This window comes from Mastacembelus armatus, unplaced genomic scaffold, assembly GCF_900324485.2.
Source record: "Mastacembelus armatus unplaced genomic scaffold, fMasArm1.2, whole genome shotgun sequence".
NCBI classification, from domain to species: Eukaryota; Metazoa; Chordata; class Actinopteri; order Synbranchiformes; family Mastacembelidae; genus Mastacembelus; species Mastacembelus armatus.
The window spans coordinates 298,400-318,370 of record NW_022872919.1 but is presented as its reverse complement, the minus strand read 5'-3'; the positions used below and the strand labels follow the sequence as shown (position 1 = coordinate 318,370).

Sequence of the window (19,971 nt, the reverse complement as noted above, 5' to 3'; positions counted from 1 at the left end):
TAAAAACAAGCCCCGACTTGAACCACACCTTCAGAGAAGGAGACTCGGGAGTAGTTCCTTGTTATTCTGGCTGTGTGACTGTTTTACACTCCAGTTACTAATTTAGAGAGGTTCCCCCTCTATAGGGCCAAGTCATACAGTCCACACCAGATTTGAACCACTTGCACAGTGGTGCTTTTATTCCTACATATTTTCCAGCTGCAGTTTTTCCCCCTCCTCCCATCTCCAAATCAAACTTATTTGAAGGAAAAATTGATTTAAGATTGCTCAAGCCAAACCTTCATGGAATCCTTACTTTGCCAAAGTTTCACAAAGAGGACACAGCTGGTGAATCCACTGGTTCCAGCATTTCAGGTCCAAAGACGGAAACATATGAAGAAGCTGAACCCAACATAATGTTAACTCCATGAAAAGCCCAAACAGAAAAGGCAGCAGCTTCTGTCATTCACTGGAGAAACTAAGTATGTAACATTAATTTTCACTAATGAAGTAATTATTTGAAACAGCCACTTCAGCTGCTTTCAGTACTTTCATTTAAGACGGGTTTCCACCAAGGAAGTTTGCCTACAACTGTGATGGCATGCATGTAACATGTACTTCTTTCTTCTTGTGTTTCATTTCACAGCAGGTGAATCCTTGTAATCAGTTATGTCATTGTGTTGCCTCAAGTGACAGCAAGTAAATGAAATGAAATGAAAAGACCGAGATCTGACGTCAGCACTTGCCTGGACATTATGCTTAGTGCAACCAAAATGAAAACACGTTCGGGCACACACTGTAACTTGATTTATCTAAATAACAAACATAATCAATGTATCTAGAATAATTGTTTTTTTAGTCCTGACATCCACAATACACACTTATAGGACAACTAGTTAAAGACCATTACCTAGTTTCAAACCAATGGCACCTCACTTATCATGGTAAACAGCTTAAATCACTGATTAACCACAGCAAAGACTATTTTCAAGTTCTTTTGTTCTATTGTCTGATGTATTTGCAATCATGGTGACACTCTATGACTTGGAGTCCATTATTTTAACTTTTTGTTTAGTTTTCCTGGTTAAAAAAAAAGCTTTACCCAAGAGGGGGCTCAGCTTATTACTGACACGTTTTTTTAAATAAAGATTCCTCAATAGGTTACTGCAAGTATAAATGTAATGAAAATGACCTGATGATTATGCATTTTTTTTGTTTATGTCTCTAAAATTTATCATATATGAAACAAAAGTTTCATTTAACCATTTACACCTCAAAGTTTCAATAGCATTTCTAATTTTCAGGGGTCTGTTTAAAAAAAACAAACAAAGCAAACTGTTAGTTAGCAAACAGGTCTGGCTACCTGTTTAACTAGTGATAAAGTTAACAAACCTTAGCAGACTTGAACTTGCTTTTCCTACAGTAAATAGAGTTTATTTAGAAATGTATTACCCCCAGATATCAGGCCAATTATGGACTCAAATTTGGACTTAACAATAAACCTGTTACGGTTCAGTGCAGAGGAGCAGCTCACCTCCATGTCAGTGCTCTCCTCTGATTTCACTACAGTGACACCTACATTTAAAATTTAATTATGAAGGTCTTCATTTAAATTGTACACTCCTTAAAACAATATTTCCTTCTTCCTTTGCAGTTTTTAAAAGTGAAATTTAAAGTCTGTTGTAGCTGTAGCTGTGCACAGCAATCAACTCAACTCTTAATTCACATCTTTGTATTTAGAAATATCAAAAACTACTAACATCTCGTAGTTTTTGGTAACTTAACACATTTTTTGCACAGAAAAAAAAAAAGTTTAAATGTTGTTTTTAAATGTTTGAAGCGTTTCCTGCCCCACCTGAGTTTTTTTTTTTTTTTTTTTTTTTTATGGACAGTGAGGCTTAAATGAATAAAAGTTTTGACTTCAGCATGAGCAGTCGGACTGTTGACTTACAGGCTGCCCATCAGCAGCCACCACAATAGACACATAACTGTTGTAAAAAGCTGCAGGATACACGTTCAACTTGTTCCGCAGCCACATTATTAACGTACGGCAATAGCTGTGCTAACCTGCTAGCACGGGAAGCTAATGACAGTTGTGGACATGAGCTCGAGATGGAAGAGTTTTTGTTTTTATTTCTCAGAAAACACTCGCGCTTTTATTGGGGTCAGCTCTTCCGTTACAGAGCAAACGGTGTCGGTTTTGTGGTTCGAAAGCTGCCGGTCAAGTTGGGCGGGTTAACTTACAGGACAGCCGGTCCAAACAGTATGAAACATGCCACCGGGCTGAAGACGCACACTGACCTGCGGGGCCTAACGGCTGCTGCTGCCCGTCCTCCCCGAAGATCAGTCTGAAGTCCAGCTCCTCATTCCCGGGGCAGTTTGCCGTAGTCATCGGGTTTGACAGCTCGGGTTTTACCCCGCCACTCGACCGTCGACCGCTGGAGCGATTTAAGCTCTCCCACAATGTCACATTTACCGACTGCCACGACGCCGAACTTGCAACTTTTGTTCGCGCACCGGGTGAGCTTCAGGCGGACCCGTGTTTCCCCCTCCGTCTGTCGAATTCAAAACACTGGTCGTTGGCTCCGCTTCCTCTGGCAGTGAACAGCCCAGTTCTGGCTTCAACTTCACACAAAGTCGCCTTCCCCCAGCGCGTCTCCTCTCAGCGTTTCTCCCCGCCTCCCGAACCGAGTCGGCGGCTCCAAAGTGTCACCGAGCCGAAGAGCTGTCCGTGGAAATCGTCCCGTCGCCCGGTGCTCCGGTGCGTTTCTCTCTCCGGGGCTGCTATTCCAACTTTTACTAACCCCGCGTGACAAGGCAGTTCCAGCGGTGACGTCAGCAGACACAACAACAGGGGTGCGCGCGCTCGCTCTCACACACACACACACACAGACACACACGCGCGAGCGCGCACACACACGCTGATCCCGTTGTTAATAAACACTACTAAACACAAATGAGCCTCAAGTGTTTTGTTTGTTTGTTTGTTTGTTTTTAATATGTTTTTATAAGCAAAGTCACATTTTGGTTCCTTCACAAAATACGTAAGAACATGAGGGATTCCTGAAAGGATTACTACTGGGCACAGGGCCCAAGTGATTAGGGGGCCCCAGGGACCAGAACCATTGCTAACATGAAGTTAATATTTCTTGCTGGAAAGTGATTCAAGTAAATGCTAAATAACATAAAGTGTGTTCATTAAAAATCAGGTGCAAAACAGACACAGACAAGTAAAAGCTGCTGCGAAGGACTAGCCTGTGACCTAATGACCTCACAGACAGTAATGAGCTACATCAAAACCCCTGAAGCAAAATGACCACAAAGAGCCCTAAAAAAGAGAACTAAAATAAAATTTAAAAAAGAGAAATAACTAAAAATAGACACAAAAAAATAAAATAAACAGAGACCTAAAACACAAGGAATCAAAAATGACAACATAAATAAAAAAACAATTAAAAAAACCACAAAGATATATAAAATATGCACAAGTAGAAAAATTACCACAAAGCAAAGCAAAAGAGAAGTGAAATAATAAAAACAAAAAAATACAAAAAAAATGACTGCAAAGAAATTTAAAGTAAGTAAAAAAGTGACTCAGAGTTAATGTGGCAAGACAAAAAGACTACAAGGACATGTAAAATTACCTCATAGACAAAATGAGCGAAAAATAGATGTCACAGATGCACAGCTACTAGAAAGAAACCCTGAATAATTAAAAATAAACTACTAAAAAGAGACACAAAACAATTCCAAAGAGATGTTAAAACAGTTACACATGACATAGACACCTAAATATAGTTACAAAATGACTGAAACGAGACCACAAAGATGCAGGACTTCAAAATATAGACCAAGCCACAGTTGCAAAATGTCTAAAAAGAGACAGACAACTACCACAGTCTGTTTTCCTCCGTGGCTCTTATACCTCCGTGTAGGAGGGTAGTGGCCTTTTACATGTGTGTGCTCACGATCCATCCACGCAAGGAACCATTTTACCAACAACTCATAGTTAGTGAATATAACCCTTGATTATGTTTTATTACTGTGTATTAAAGTGTGGGCAAATCAACATGTGCAGACCTCTGAAATGGCATTAAACAAACCCTTTGACCTTTCATCAGCTACACACTGCAGCCACTGGTCCTCCACTCTCTTCCAAGCCCTCACCATTAGATTAGGTCCAATCTGGCCCTGAGCCCTACATCTTTGTGCTGTTCCAATCCAAGCTAGAAATGTAGAAATGGTAGGTATAATGACATGAAGTATTTTTTTTTACTTTAGATCTTCAAGCCTGTGAAAACACAGGCCAATTAATTCTTTAGGCTTGTGAACATGTCAATACCATGGGCAGGGAACAGCAGACATTATGATAATTGTTTGTTTTTTTTTCAATCTTTTATTTTGTGGATGGTGCAGCCCAAACAGCGCACCAGGCGTGGTGTAGCTGAAAAATAAATGTTTGTGCTCACACAGCACAAGGTTTAAATACAAAATTTAGTTTCTGATGCTGCAGGGATGAGAAGGGTGTTTGTTTTTTCACACTGTGTTAGATGTTGACATTATTCCCTGTTCATTTTAGGCTAAACTGGTGATTTTGCACAGTTTGTTTTTCAAAACGTTGTGCTGTGGTTACATTTTGACCAAATAAGGGTTTTGACAGGATTGTTGTATTAGATATATATGTAATATATGTATGTTTATTTGGTGCAGCTGTCTAAAGCTTGACTTGGCTGATGAATAAGGAGCATTGTTCCTTGTGCATATTCAGTATCCACACAAAGCATTTTTGTTTTTATTTTTATTTCATCTTTATTTAACCAGGTAAATCCCACTGAGATTAAAACTGTCTTTGGAAGGGAGACCTGGAGTACAGGTGGAGTTTGACATTTGCACCAGGGGAGCAAGCATTTTTTGAAGTGATGTCAGTTCAGAGTGCCGCTACCACATTGCATGTTGTGCATATACCGTAACAGAAAAGTGCCAACCAACACGGCCCATCGAATCAGTATCGAGCTGGGGTGGAGCTGCTCCTGGTTGGTTGCATGTGGGTGGCTCAGGTGACTCAGGTTTAACTTTACCTGAAAGTAAACACTAACTGCTAAACAGAACAAACAGAACAAAACACTAAACAGAAAGAGAACACATCACAACATGCTGTTTGTTGGACAGCACGTGGATTACAAACACAATTTAGATTTAATTCTAACAATTTTATTGAATTCCCTATAATATTTGTACAAGAAATATTTTATTGAACCTGTTTTAGACCTGCTGGGCGGCAAAACCCCTCGTGGCTCCTTGCAAGCTCCACCTTCGCTCTGAAGGATGCCTGTCACTGATTATATAAATCAGAGTGCCACAGCATTTCTTATCAGTTAGCTTAAGATTAATCTGGAACAAAGAAATAATAAATCCTTCTATATACAATCAGTCCCACTTGCTTTTTATCTCTGGTTGATGCTCTAAAGCTCCTTTGATGATCTTCTAGAGGTATTCAGTTATTACCTGCTTTCACCCTGTTGGAGATGGTATTCCCATCTACTAATAAATACTTACACACATATCTGTATTGTTATTAATGTCAAACATTCATATTCTTGTTATGATGTCCCCTTCCTGTACACACATACTTATACCACACACATACACACACACAGCTGATCAAGAATATCTGCTTTTAATGTTTGTGCAATACTGAGAAATTGACTTTGTTCTGTGTGAAACTTAAACAAACCTTGTATGTTTTTCCTTTAGTCACACAGCAACAACAACAAAAAAAAAAGCCAGCAGTAAAACTAATGTATTATATAATGTCAAATAACTTCTGCAGATGAACATTTAGATGCAAATCAGTCTATCCTCAAGAGAAATTGTGCATGCAGAATTTCTTCAGACACAGCTACACTACACATACCTATGCTAGATACATGTGGGCGTACAGAGAGGCGCTCAGCTCACAAATGCATCTGAAAGCATCAATATCACATTTCCTGTGGTCTTTAGTTCCATGCAAAAGAACAAGGTGTAACCCTGTTTGACATTTTTGCCATTTTCTGAAACAATTCTCCCTGAAACAGATCAGTTGTGCACCATAGATATTTGTTCTTTTCAAAAATGTGTGGTTGTGTCCTACTGAGTTCTGAGTATAAGTCAAATCTCTTAGTTTCCCTTCTGAACTTTATGCAATTTAAAGCTACCCTGCCATTTTAGACTGTTGTGGTTTGAATAACCACAAATATTAAGAAAATAATTGATTCCCTGAAATACTTTTCACAAAACCTTTGTTAGGAAGACTTAAACATTCTACTCAAACAGGTTTAGAGTAACACTTTAATAAATAATATCACTATTGAAGGAAAAAAGAATACAAGTAGATATTTTAGGGGGTACTGTGGGTTATTGCCAGTCACACATGATTATTGCTTATTTATTGCTTAAGTAATTCCATATTTATTATATATCATAGATACACATATAGTAATTTCAGTGGTACTCTCAAAAAATAACTATATTAGTTTTTAACAACTATAAACAAAACATGTAACTGGAATATCCTCCTGAGCTGTTACTTACCCTGTTGCAGCTACTTTAAGTACTTCATCAAAGTACTATAAGACAAGTATTAAAATAAAAATACAAATATTAAGTAAAGATAAAGTAAAGATATTAAGATAGTCTTCTCAATTATCATATATAGTGTGATGTAATCAGCTATTTTGCATCTATGCTAAACAAAACAAGGACCAGATGTTTTGCAATTAATCAAAATAATTTGTAATTATTGACTATACCAGCTTTGTCATAAATATGTTCTTCTATAAATTTAATTATAAAATCATTATTGCATTGATATGTGGAAATCACGTGACTTGACTGAACTTTCTCCCGTGCAACAGACCCATCTGAGTCTAATTCAGGTTATCTGTCTCTAATTTTTGCAGATGACCTTTGAAGGGAGGCGATAAAGAAAACAAATTGTGTGGGAGGCTGTAGATGTGGTTTGTGATTTTATGTTCTTGTAAAGAAAGTGATGAAGGAAAAAAACTGCATCTGCCCCCACACTGGTCCTGGTTGAGAGATGTCACTCTTTCAAGGATTGGGGTTTGCACAGAGTGCAAACATGCATTGCAGCACCTTGGCAGCAAGCACAGTGTTACTAAATGTCAACAAATTGCAGAGTCCTGTATTGGAATGTCAACTAAAAACAAAATGAAGGCTCATTGAAGCAATTACACTGTTTTGTAGAAAAAGGTTTAAGATTTTGTGTTTCATTTCTGTAAGGGTAATTTATGAGTTATTTTTGTGTGGTTAATTTGCAGAAAGTGCTATTATTGAGGCAGAGTGAATAGATAAAAAGAATTGTTAATACACTACATAACACAATATAATTTTATTTGACAATATTATAGAAATATTGTATAAATGGAAGTCAAACCTTCCATCAGAGATCTCATTAAGTTTTCATGACTTGAAATCCATCCATCCATCATCTAGACCCCCTTAGTCCTTAACCAGGGTCCCAGGGACCTGCTGGAGCCTATCCCAGCTCTCTCTGGGTGAAAGGCAGGGGTCCACCCTGGACAGGTCACCAGTCCATCACAGGGCCACATAGAGACAAACAACCTCACACACTCACACTCACTCCTATGGGCAATTTAGAGTCACCAATCAACCTGACATACATGTTTTTGGACTGTGGGAGGAAACCAGAGTACCTGGAGAAAACCCACACAAGCACAGGGAGAACATGCAAACTCCACACAGAAAGGCCCGGTTGCGAACCCACGACCTTCTTGCTGTGAGGCAACAGTGCTAACTACTCAGCCACCACGCTGCCCGACTTGAAATCTTCTTGTTGATACATACTGCCCCCTTTTGTTCAGTCTGTGAAATTTAATATTGACCGTTCCATCTCCTTAGGCAGTGAAACCCCATGATCTTGATTACAGCTTGTACACAGTGGAATTGACTTATTTTAATTTTCACTGTGTGGTGATAAGCTGCTGTAAATAAGTTTACATATATGGAAGTAGTGTGTAATATGTCCAGCTCAGTCCAGCACTGGTTTGTCCAATATGTGACAGATAATCCATCACTGAAAGTGTCTGTGATGCTGTGAAGCTGCAGTAAATCAATCAATGGGCTGGTTCATTTAGCACATGCCAAGCGTAGCTGATTTTTGATCAATGTTAGATGTGACAGCAGCACTGAGGATACCACTGTGATTTATTAAAATAATATGACAGGAAGCTACGAATGTGTGAACCAATCTAAATGAATGAAAATATTCCCATCAGGCAGCTGGAGAGAGACAGAACAAAACAGGAGTTGCTTATGTCTCCCAGTGGAGCCTCTCTGGATTCATGCCTGCTGAGATTAGTCTCCTCTTTATTTTTTCATGCTCCCAGCGGCAGAGCAGCAACAGTGGGTTATCTGTCTTTAACTAGTAACTTCCATACCATTTGGACATGCTTAAAAAAAACACAGTCTAATAACGATAAGCTGACATGACGTAGGCCTGCTTGTTTATCAGTGACACAACTTTCTCATTAATGAAGAGTATTTGGGATTGACCACCACTCAGAGTCATGTGAACAGTTATTGACAGTCACTGTTGGGCCAGTGACAGCTTCCTCATCCTTCTCTAATCGATTCCAGTCTTTGAAATTACTGTACTGCAGGCAGTGCGGCTTCTCTAGGCCAGTGATCAGCTGATTGATTTATTGTTTGAATGGGCATCTGATGTACGTAACTTACAAAGTAAACCCAGCGATTAGGTTAGAGAAGGACACAGGTCTGGGCATGGTCGGTCAGTTTGCTGTTTGTCTGTCATTTTTAAATTCAGACAAATGCGAAAATAGTTGAGGCATTTTTCTACTGTTGACCTCATGTTGGCCTCAGTGGTAAATGTAATATAAATACTTCTAATTAATTACTTTTAATGCCAAAGATAATTTCTCTATATATATATCAGTCACATAATTGTATTATTAACTAAATATTCTATACACTGATGATAATTTTCTTGAGGAACATTATTATATTAAAATTAAATGATATTTTAAATGATAAATTATTAAATATTTTAAATGATAAATATATATATATATATATATATATATATATATATATATATATATATATATATATATATATATAAATATTTTAAATGATAAATAAATCTAATAATTTTTTAAAATGATAAATGATATTTTCATGGAAAGGCCTGCAACATTTATATCAATATGCAGTGTATTGAATTTGTTGTCATCTGTTGATCCACCTGTGGAACATCAGAACAACAACAGGCTGCTACGCTCTACCTACCAGAGACTATGCAGACTATTTTATTATATTTTTATTTTATATTTGTTCATATAAATCAGGAACCTGAAAGATTATTACATTATACCTTTAAGGCAATAAAATACCTTTATGGTAAAAATATGATTACATTCATTTCAAGTGTGTGAAGATGAATAAATGTAATATATTGTAATTTTAGTGTGTGTTCACATTTCCATATTTGTTTTGTTGCCTGTTTTAAATAAAACTGGGGGAAAAGCAGAAACAGCACATCGACATGTTGCGCTTCTTCCCACGTAATCACCCCGCGCCCGTCGACGTCATCAGCATTCGCCAGGACAGCATGGCTCACGGTAGAGCGTGCTAACAAGTCCGGTGTTATTTTGGACACCTGGAGCGACTTTAACAAATCCCCAGAGAACCAGACTCGTTTCATCGTCGTGTTCTAGTCGTTTGTTGACGTCTATAATCTTGTCAGGTGACGTTCATTGCCAGCGAGCCCGTCAAATAGCACAATGCTGTCAACGCGTGTGAAGGTCCGGTATTTGGCTTCGGTTGCGTCCGCAGCTTTTGAGTCCAGTGGGGTTTGGTGTCCTGAGCCTTCCTGTCGTGGTCTTTGTTCTGTCGGGCAGGTCCGCTGGCGCCAAACCTCAGCCACACCTCAGGACACCGCGGTCATTCGCGTCCCTCGCTCCTTGGAGAAGCGCGTCGAAACCTTGAAACAGACTCGAGGGAAAAACCAGATCAGAACCATCAGAGCCGGGAAGCTGCTGATCCAGAGCAGGAACCCTGATCGGAACCAGTCTGCAGGATACGTACTTGGGAAGTTCGAGGAGCCCGTTCTCTGCTCCAGAGGATGGAAACACAACAAATCACTCGGTGACTATTTCACCATCAACAACACCAAGACCGCTGCGCCCTGCGTGGCTGGGAACCAGGAGGACGCTGAGCAGAAACCGTCGGTGACGTTCAGTAAGCTGCGTATTTGCAGCGAGCTGGTGAAAGTCTTGACCAGTGTCAACATTACCCAGCCCACCACAGTACAGCTGCAGACCATCCCAAAGGTCATGAAAGGTCACAACATTCTGTGTGCTGCAGAGACGGGGAGCGGGAAAACCCTGAGCTACCTCCTGCCTGTCGCTCACAGACTGCTGGCTGATAGGGAATCACAGGAGGACCCGGAGAGCCCACGCAAAATCCACACTGTGGTTCTTGTCCCTTCCAGAGAACTAGCTGAGCAAGTGGCCTCTGTGTCCAGGACTCTGTGTGCTCCATTTGGGTTGCTAACAAAGACTGTGGGTGGGGGGCGAGGTGTGGGACACATCAAGATGGTCTTCAAGAGGAATCATCCACATATTTTAGTGGCTACTCCAGGTGCTCTGGTCAAGGCCCTCCAGAGGCGCTGCCTGGACTTCAGTGACCTGAGCTTCTTGGTGGTAGATGAGGCCGACACGATGTTCGACCCCAGCTTTTCTGACATGCTGGAGAAGATCCTGCAACACACAGACATCGCTAGTCATCCCAGGGAAACACAGGGCCTGGGCCGTAAAGCCCAGTTGCTGGTGGTTGGAGCCACCTTCCCTGGTGGTGTCAGGGAAGTGCTCGGCCAGGTGACGGACCTTGGCAGCATGGTGGTTATCAAAAGTAAGATGCTGCACTTCCTCATGCCACATGTGAGGCAGACCTTCCTGAAGGTAAAGGGTGCGGACAAAATCCTGGAGCTCCACCAGGCTCTGAAACTGCTCCAACAAGAAAAAGGAGGGGGTGCTGTTCTGGTGTTCTGCAACAAGTCTGCCACCGTCAACTGGCTGGGCTACTCCCTGGAGGAGATGGGGGTTCAACACGCACGCCTGCAGGGCGAGATGCCCGCTGTTGTACGCTCGGGAATCTTCCACTCCTTCCAGAAGGGAATGGTGGATGTTCTCATATGCACAGACATTGCTTCTCGTGGCCTGGACACATCTCGAGTGCGCCTGGTTGTCAACTTCGACTTCCCAGAAACCCACACGGACTACATTCACAGGGCCGGAAGGGTGGGGAGAGCAGGAGGGGTGGAGGACGGGAAGGTGCTCAGCTTTGTCACTCACCCCTGGGACGTAGAGCTGGTGCAGAAGATTGAGACGGCTGCACGTAGGAGGACTATTTTGCCGGGGATGGAATCTGGTATACGTGAGCCAAACCCTAAAGCGGTAGAGGAGTGGAGGTGAGCGGAAAACCTGCCTGAGGTGCGTCATGTTGCGGTGCCACACTTTTAATGTACAGACTGTGTCAGATTTTCAGCAGAAATGGTAAATCAAATATGCTCCGACTGGTCAAACTGGTACGATTGTTGTAGATTGTCCACATGCACAGAAAACCAACCAGAGCTTTTGGAATAAAGGAAACATCCCAGTTGTGCTTCGTTCTTGTGGCGACTGATGTTCCTGTGAAATAAATGATTTACCTTCCACTCATTCAAACATGTATCTGTGACACTGCTACAGAGCCCTGCATGAAGAGTCTGTGATGTAAGTTTGCTTCATTTAACAAATGATCTGATGTGGATAATGTTTTTTTTTTTTTTTATAAAAAATGATTTTTGCTCAACATTTATTTATATTTAAATCTAATTTCAGATGTCTGCAGTATTTGTGTTCAAATGTCTTCAGTTCTAAATAAAGTCAGATTGCAGATTGTTTCACCTGGTTTTATTCATCACAGCCATTTAACTGAGCAAAAATCAGCTTTGATGCTCAAGAGTCGGGATTTGTAAAAGTGTTTTTTGTTAAATGTCCCACTCCTCGTCACAGGGAAAAGATTAGTATTTTGTAGAATAACTATTTTCAAAGGTCGGATGATGGTAATGTGATTTCTGTAGCTGTAGAGAGGAACTTTGAGATGTTTTAAAGTCATAAGTCATACATTGGTTGATAATTGTGTAAAAAGCTCCTTAGTACATGTACAAGTCTTTGGGGATGTGTCCTGATCGTTAATTCAGCAGTTTTTTTCATGTGCACTACATGTTTCTAACCACAAGGTGGTGGCATTTATCTGTTTTTATCTATGACTGTCCATTATCTACACAGCTGGTAGGTCAAAACATGCAGATTTGTATTGTATTCAGTATAATTAACCTGACGTGTGCTCACTGTCTCCAATGTGCTGGCTCCTGAGGTTTAGTCGATTCTAGTACCTTTTATGTCTCCAGTGCAGAATCACTTCATCAAACTTCAGGGGTAATGATCATGTTGAGCACAGGCCAGAACCTGACAAGTCTACTGCTGATGTGGTAGGTCTGCAGCACTTGAAAGGATTTTTTCCCTCTGTCTTAATTTGCCTGCGGCTGTTTGTTGAAAGCAAATCTCTGGGATCCCATTTCAAAGGTGATATTTCCTGTGAGCTCACATTATGGAAACCGTTTCGATGAGTGTCATTTTTACAGGATGTTTTTTTTTTTTAGATTATGGACAGTTTTGTTTGGAAATAGTTTGTGCTGTTACTTTGAAAAGGCTGTTCCAAGGTCATGTAACATGTCTTGTGATTTATGCTGCAGCGCTGTGGAAGTATAGAGAGCAGCAACAGGGAGCTAACCATCAGAATGTCTGGAATTTAGCTGTGACGACCCCCCTCCTCTCTCACACACTCACACACACACACACACACACACACACACATTTATCGTATATTGACAACAGAGACCCAGGGTCCACCTGCATCTGGAGCAACTGCATCTAAGCCTTCAAATTATATTTCTGTTCTGTTTTAATGCAGCAGCTGTAAAAGAATTCAACACTTTATCAGAGGTCCCACTTCAATTTGAATGAAGTATCTGTCTGTCTGTCGGTCTGTCCACTCACCACAAAGAGGAGTTCAACAGTTTGTGGAAGGTATTTTAATGTTTTTGTGGCCCTGGAGTTGATGTATAAATAGGTAATAAATGAGAATATAATAAGTGATATTTATTTCTATTTGATATAGAAATGATATTTGTTAATGAATAAACATACATGTCCTTGTAGCTGCAGCTATAGTACAGTAGTTTGTGATGTGAAAACCTGAAGCCTCTGGTGCACAAAACGATGAAGGACAGAGACTAAATGATTTTTATTTTTCAGTGATAATTTGTATTTTCAAACATTTGAGCATTTCTACAGTTTATGCCCCAACATCTCCCGTACCTGCCCCCACCTTTATGGAGACTTGTAGAGCTTGTTGACTTGCAGGAGAGAGACAGGATTCTCTGGACACAGTGAAGGAGACACTGTATATCCAAGTGGCTGGACTGAGGTCACTGGCTCAGCCTACAGTAAAACAAACAGAACATTTCTGAACATCCTCTCAAATATTTGAGCCAGTGAAGATGTTTGGAAACCTTTCACTGGGAATTTGTTCTTCTCTCCTCTTTTCTTCCTTTGATTCTTGGTAGGGGTGGGGTTGTAACCCAACCTTATGGGACATTTACTTAGTACCAGTTTAAACACGCCTGTCCACTGCTGCTGTCCATTCATAAGAATCAAAACCTGTCCAGGTGAAGGTCATTGTGCTCAGACAGCTCAGAGCCATCTGAAGCCCCTGTGGATATGGAGCCCGAGAAATGGACTACAAAGCGTTTGGTCCATTAATAATGACGCATTTCCTCTTTTCCCCACCATAGGATGATCTCCCCTTCCCACACACACACACACACACATATACACACACACAGTGCCGCCACCGCCGCTGCTGCTCACACGCTGTCCGACCACTTGGAAATTTCCCTGAGCGCGGAGGATTTTTACTGCCGAGGATCGGGACTGTCGCCTAATGTGCGTCTTCCCTGGGCTGACCTGCCTGAAATGCCCCAGTAGAGGATCTGAAGGTAGGTTCACCACCTTGTAATTGGCCCATTGTGCTGCCCATCTCCCCGCAGCAGACGCAGAGAGCTGGCTGACCTTCTCTCCGGTTTCTCTTTGGAGGAAACCTGCACGCCGTGTGTGAGAGCGCAGCGTGAGTCCGGCTCGTAGGATCCGAGCCTGCGCTGCGTTTCAGCTCCTGCGTTGCCATAAGTTGTGTTTCTGACGCTGTGATGCTCGTTTGAATCAGGGAAACTTGCGGAGCCTTTAACCGGTCGACTTGTGCCGTGGCACCGGGTCGGTTTTGAAGACTCCACGGACCTCGGGGCTGCAGCAGGGGGTCGCTGCTTTTGGCGAAGCTGCTGGATTCCTCGTGTTGTCCACACGGGGCCGGTTTTGTGGTGGCTGTGCAGAGTGAAACGGGCATGGAGAGTTCACGGACAGGCTGGAAACGTAAGTTACACTGCTCTGACCAGGGAACCCAGCCTCCGCCATGTTACGTTCCCTCCTCAGCCAAGCGGCCACTATCGCTCCAGGCGATTGTTTACAACTTTTTTTCTGATTTTACGTGCAGCCGTGCCCGAAACGCACATTAAAGGGCGGCCACCTGTGTAAAACACGGCCGCCACGGAGAAGAACCGGTGGAAGTCCACGCACAATAGCTTCACCATGTCACTAAACATTACATAGGCTGCAGGGCGACCTGCGTTTTTTTTTTTTTTAGCCGTGGGCGGATGTTCCACATTTATCCAGCGTGATCTCCACGGCTGGACGCATGTGGGTCTGTGCGGCCACTCGAGCCCCTCACGGCCAAGGTGATAATGAGAGCGATATGCGAAAAAAGTGCAGCGTGCACAAGAATGCGTGTTTGCGCTGCAGCAGGTTATTTTGTGTACACTGAGAGGAGGCTGCCACACCCCTTCATCAAAAGACCAGGCGCTGATTTCCTTCCAGGCGCACAATTAGCGCCAATCACACGCTGCGTGCGATCGCCTCAAATATGACCTCACATCCAACTTAATCACTCAGCTCATGCGCCAAGTTTTACGCGAGGGTCAGTGGTTCTCCTACACTGTTGCAGTGAGTGTGGATCAATCAGCAGCCCGCGGCCTGCGTGGGGACGTGACGGGTCATATGAGATGAGGGCAGGAGATGCCTGCGATGCTTGATGTCCAAGTGAGTTTCATGAGCGAAAGTAAGTCGTTTCCTGCTGCACCCCGCCTTCCACCTTGGCTTGTCACAGACAGACACATGACCTTACAGGCTGCAGGCTCCTGTGTGTGTGTGTGTGTGTGTGTGTGTGTGTGTGTGTCAGTCAGTCAGTGTGTGTCATGCCTCAGGAACGAGTGCTCTCATCCTCCTGCTGTCTTACACATCCCTCCAGGTATGTGTGGTGTGTGTGCAGAGCTCCATTTGGCAGGTACAGTCATATTTTTGTAGGGATGCTTGGTGGATATCAAACACATCCCCCCTTAAGTCTAGAGCTAATAAAGGTGTGAAGACAATCTCAGCAGCAGAGAGAATGTCATCACGTCTCTTCTCTCTGTGTGAAACCCGTTCCTTCCAAATGGCAGGCCTCGTCTAACGATCCAGAGCCCTCTTCCTCCTCACTGATCAGTGATGCTTCTGTTTCGTCTCTGTGGAAATGTCATTTTCTCATGCCTCACAGTTAACTACTTACTGTCAGCTGCTGCTTTGTATGCAGCTCTGGCTCCAGCGACAGCAGCGATCATTTATGAAAATAACCAAACTCAGTCTAGCTTTCCTAACATGCAGCCAGCAATCAAAAGCTTTTTCATTATATTAGCAACTGCGCTGACCTTTTTGGAGAATGTGTTTAAGCATCCATTATGCTATTAGTAGTTTCTATTAGTAGAAACCAATCTGCTCAGAGCAGAGTGATCCACAAATAGTCTTTACGGTGTAGCTGTTCAGTTATTTAGTGCTGAAATCAGAGGCAGGAAGGGAGAAGCAGCGTGAGTCTGATTTTTGATTCTACTCATGTTGAAAGCTGAGGCCACATGGATGAGTCTTTGAGCAGAAGTTGTAATCCATGTCTCTGTTGCAGTGGAGATATTTGTCACGAAGACACCAAACAGAGCGATTTGCTGACTGACTGTGGAAGCTGTGGTTTAAAGCCATGGGGCACAGCATTTGAATGACCACATGTTTCTGGTTAGCAAAGACATACTCTTGCCCAGGAAGGGGGTGGAGGGGTAAGTCATCGGCAGCACATGGCTAATTTATCGACCTGTTCCTGTGTTCTGCATGGAAACAGGCCTCTGCTGTCACTAGTGACCACACATCAGAGGTAATGAGCAGCCTGTAATGACACTTAATCACAAGAAGCACAATGTTCATGCACTGAGCAATGGGAGGCCAAGTCCAGCCGGGGAGCTCCTGTGTGCGTACAGGAAGTGCCGTTGCCCTCACAGTACATTTCATATTACTGACGTGATTCCTGTAAAGAAACTCTACACCTGTGATCTGTTTGCCCGCTACAGACTTTCCCCACATTCTCAACAGATTTTTGTGCGATCGGTTGTTAATGCAGCAGTAACAGGGTGAAGGATCCTTGTCTGCTCTGACTGTAGCTCCCGGTTGCTCACCTGGAACTCATTCCTGGTTTTTATGGATCTGAAGGCCTGAAACTGGAAGTATCTGCTTGTTTGGTGTCTATTCATCAATGTTTGGTTGCCAGAACTAGCAAAAATAATTGCTGTTTATTTATTTGCTAACGGTCCTGCCCAATTGTGTAATAATAGAAGATCTACATCTAGGCTCCACATGTGCTGTCAGAGTATTATGTATAAATCTGCAGGGTTAAAAAGGCTGAATTATGATCTCATTTATAGTGTGTTTGCTTTTGATCCTGACAGTGAAATTCAAGGTTTTATTCTGAGCAGGGACAAACAGGATGGCCTGATTTGCAGCATTCGTGTTTTGAAGTACAGCGTCCACTCGCTGTTGTTGGTGAGGGAACTGCTTTGGTTCTCCTCCTCTTCCCTCTGTCTCTCTGATGTGCCATGTGAATGAGCAAATGTTCACTGATAAGGTGTGTGTGCAAGCCGTGTGGGGCTGACCGTGGACTTTAACGTGGTTTTAATTAAATGCTCCCCTGTGTGTTGGAATTTCTCCCTCTTTTGTTTGGCTGCAGCGTCTCAGTATGTGGGTTGGGTTCTTCTGTTGCCTTTCCCTCACATGTTCCTAAGTCTTAGTCATGGAATGAAAAATATGATTTGGACAACTGTTGCTGTGCTGGGTGCACAGAGGCATTTAGTTAAAAATCTTATGATATATCAATGAACTCAAACTCATTTTGTCTGCATTGACCTTTTAAATAAATACATTTATATTTAGTCATTAATGCGTGCCATTCCCTCCTTTCATTCAAATTGCCCACCTATTCATAGATGGGTTTGTTTGGTTGTAAAGAGAGACGCCAGGTTTGTTGTGTTTCTAACAAAGTCGTTGCCCAGTGAGTGTTTGCTGTAGCGTGTCTCTAAGCTTCCTTTAGTTGCTGGTGTTGCCAAATTCAACCAGGACTGAGGTCATGACCAATACAGGTTTACCTTCATGTTTTTACCTGACTGTGGCTTACATGCCCTACGAACGTCTGGAGTTCTGCAGTGTGAGAGGGTCTTTGCTGGGACGAAACCCAAGCATATGTAACCTTAAACATCACAGCAGGGCTTCCTGTGTGCGCTGTTTGCTTTGTTTGACAGAAAAAACTCACTGCATCACCTTCAAGTCTCCTTTGTCCTCAGCACAATCACATTAAATCAGCATGTTTAGCAACAGGTGGTTCATTTCTAAGGTCATATGAAAAGTAAGCAATGTACTGTAGGAAGAGATTGCAGCTATGAAGTGAGACGGCATGCGACCAAAGGTAAAGCTCTGCTGTGATGTGTTCCCTTCGTGTGCTGTGTGTTGTTGAATGAGTCTTCTTAGTAAATCCTACCAACTTTCTGTTTTTTCCCACCTCCCACTGTTCTGGTTGCCTGCCTCCCACTCGGTCCATCATCTGATGTTCATTGCATCAGAAATATGAGCCAGTGCAGTGGTTTCCTTCCAGTAACATGAATAACTATTCGTGCACTGTGGCCTTTTGCTAATTGATTGGTTTTAGATGCTGTGTATGACTCAGGGATAGGAAACGTTTGCTGATTTTCTGTCAGTCTGGCAGCACGTTTGACGAGGGGTCGCCTGTCTGAGCAGCCAGTGTCCTGCAGCGGTCATATGCAGGCCAGTGAGTGCTCTGATCTAAGTTCGTGGTCCCCCCCCCCCCCCGGTTTGGTTTTAAAAATACCAAATTTTGGTGATGCTGAGCAGTCTGGAGCAGCAGTAGTCAGTATGGTTGTCATAGTGATGGGGGATGAAAATGGCCTACTGCTTAGTAGGCCGTTTGAATAGAGTTGTTCACTTCAAATGTTACTCCAGCAGAATGCAGTTCACCTTCAAGACGCTCATGATACTTTCAGGACCAACTGCGCATCCAGATGTGCACCTAACGGCATGCATTGAAAAGGTCTGCATGTTAATACTAGTGTTTATAGTCGTAGCTTGTACTCATGGCCTGAACATTCCTATGGGAGCTCAACTACACAATATCTCAGAAAGAGACGCAGAATGACCCAAAAAGACAGAAAACATCCCCAAAAAGACAGAAAACATCCCCAAAAAGACACTAAACAACTGAAAGGAGCTGCAAAATGACCTCAACACGATCAAAGTGGTGTAAAATGTCTTCATAGACACAAAGCAAGATACTCTAAAAAGCTGCAAGATCTAAAGTGACAGAAAAAGACCACAAAGCTGCAAAGACACCACAGACACAAACATCTCTAAAGAGGTTCTCTTTCAGTCTTGGGTCTTGCCTTCATGTGGGAGGGTGGAGGCCTTGTACATGTCTGTGCCCAGAGGCTGTTGTGTCATAATCCGTCCATGCTTGTACTGTATGGGTGGTTCAGCAGAGTAACCCTGTCATTTGCCATTTGCTGACACAGGAACTGGAAATCCTGCCACACTTTCTTCTGGTTGTGACTGTCTCACAGCTGAAAGTCAGTGTGTGTTTAAAGGCAGATCTGTTGTTCAATCTGACTTTTCTGAGAATTTAAGTGAAATTATACTCGTATTGTAAATTAAATTCAAAATATGATATAAGGTTAAACGTGACATTAAAGGTAAATTTTAAGGTGCTTGTGCTGACATGAGCTGAAGTCGTTTTGAAGTAAATACCAGCGTTTTGTGAAAGTTGGCAGCTTCTTCATTAGCTTCATGAAACTACTCATCAGGTGATATGTTACAGCTTTTTGCCTGTAAACATATAAACACAAGCTAAACAGTCTGATAGTGAGTGTATCGTTTTATCACTTGTCGGTTCCTTCCTTCTTTTAGTTGTTGTTTTCATTTGCTCCAACTTATTGCCAGTTTCTTCTCTTACAGTAACCATCATCCCATCCCATGGGTGAAAGAGTATCTGCTCTGGCATGTGTTTCAGGTTGCAGCTGAGCTCTTCAGCTATTACTGGATGGCATCTCTGGCAGAAGTCCCTGCTGCCATGGTTGCCACCTCAAGGCTCATGTCTCTTAGTCACCAGGGCAGAAATGTAACCTAATCAGGTGTTTGCTGCTCCCAGTACAGAAGCACTTTGCACTTCTTACAGAGTATGGACCCCCTGTTTTGTACAAAACCACATGTGGACAAGCACCTTATGTGAGCCATGTCGTTTTCACAGAACTACATTTCTGATTAACTCTTTTTGTTGCTTTGGGCAGTGAAATTAATTTCCCATCAGCCCTCGTCTTCCTTTTACTGTTTGATCTTGGCAAAGTAACCAGGAAATGCAGCAGTTGCCTAAAGGTTAGAGAGCATG

The 19,971-nt window shown here is 42.4% G+C and overlaps 3 protein-coding genes across 9 annotated transcripts in view; 2 read left to right on the top strand and 1 right to left on the bottom strand.

Moving 5' to 3' along the window:
- nfatc3a (nuclear factor of activated T cells 3a) overlaps positions 1-2,812 on the bottom strand; it is a 54,357-nt gene extending 51,545 nt beyond the window's left edge. Inside the window, exon 1 of the mRNA XM_026333766.1 lies at positions 2,281-2,812. Within this exon, the coding sequence (XP_026189551.1) occupies positions 2,281-2,371 (91 nt within the window). The 5' untranslated portion in view covers positions 2,372-2,812. The remainder of the gene's footprint in view (positions 1-2,280) is intronic.
- Positions 2,813-9,609: 6,797 nt separating this feature from the next.
- On the top strand, positions 9,610-12,062 carry ddx28 (DEAD (Asp-Glu-Ala-Asp) box polypeptide 28). Its single transcript, XM_026333764.1, has one exon. The coding sequence runs from the start codon at positions 9,801-9,803 to the stop codon at positions 11,490-11,492; it is 1,692 nt and encodes a 563-aa protein (XP_026189549.1). The 5' UTR covers positions 9,610-9,800; the 3' UTR covers positions 11,493-12,062.
- Positions 12,063-13,954: 1,892 nt separating this feature from the next.
- The window catches only part of tln2a (talin 2a), a 77,026-nt gene continuing 71,009 nt past the window's right edge, over positions 13,955-19,971 (top strand). For 3 of the 7 annotated variants that reach the window (XM_026333790.2, XM_026333789.2, XM_026333783.2), the window contains exon 1: positions 13,955-14,122. The gene's annotated coding sequence lies outside the window, so the exon portion shown is untranslated. Of the gene's footprint in view, positions 14,123-14,236; positions 14,550-15,177; positions 15,292-16,288; positions 16,313-19,971 lie in introns of those variants that run through there. The other 4 variants (XM_026333784.2, XM_026333785.2, XM_026333786.2 and 1 more) reach the window with 4 other exon arrangements.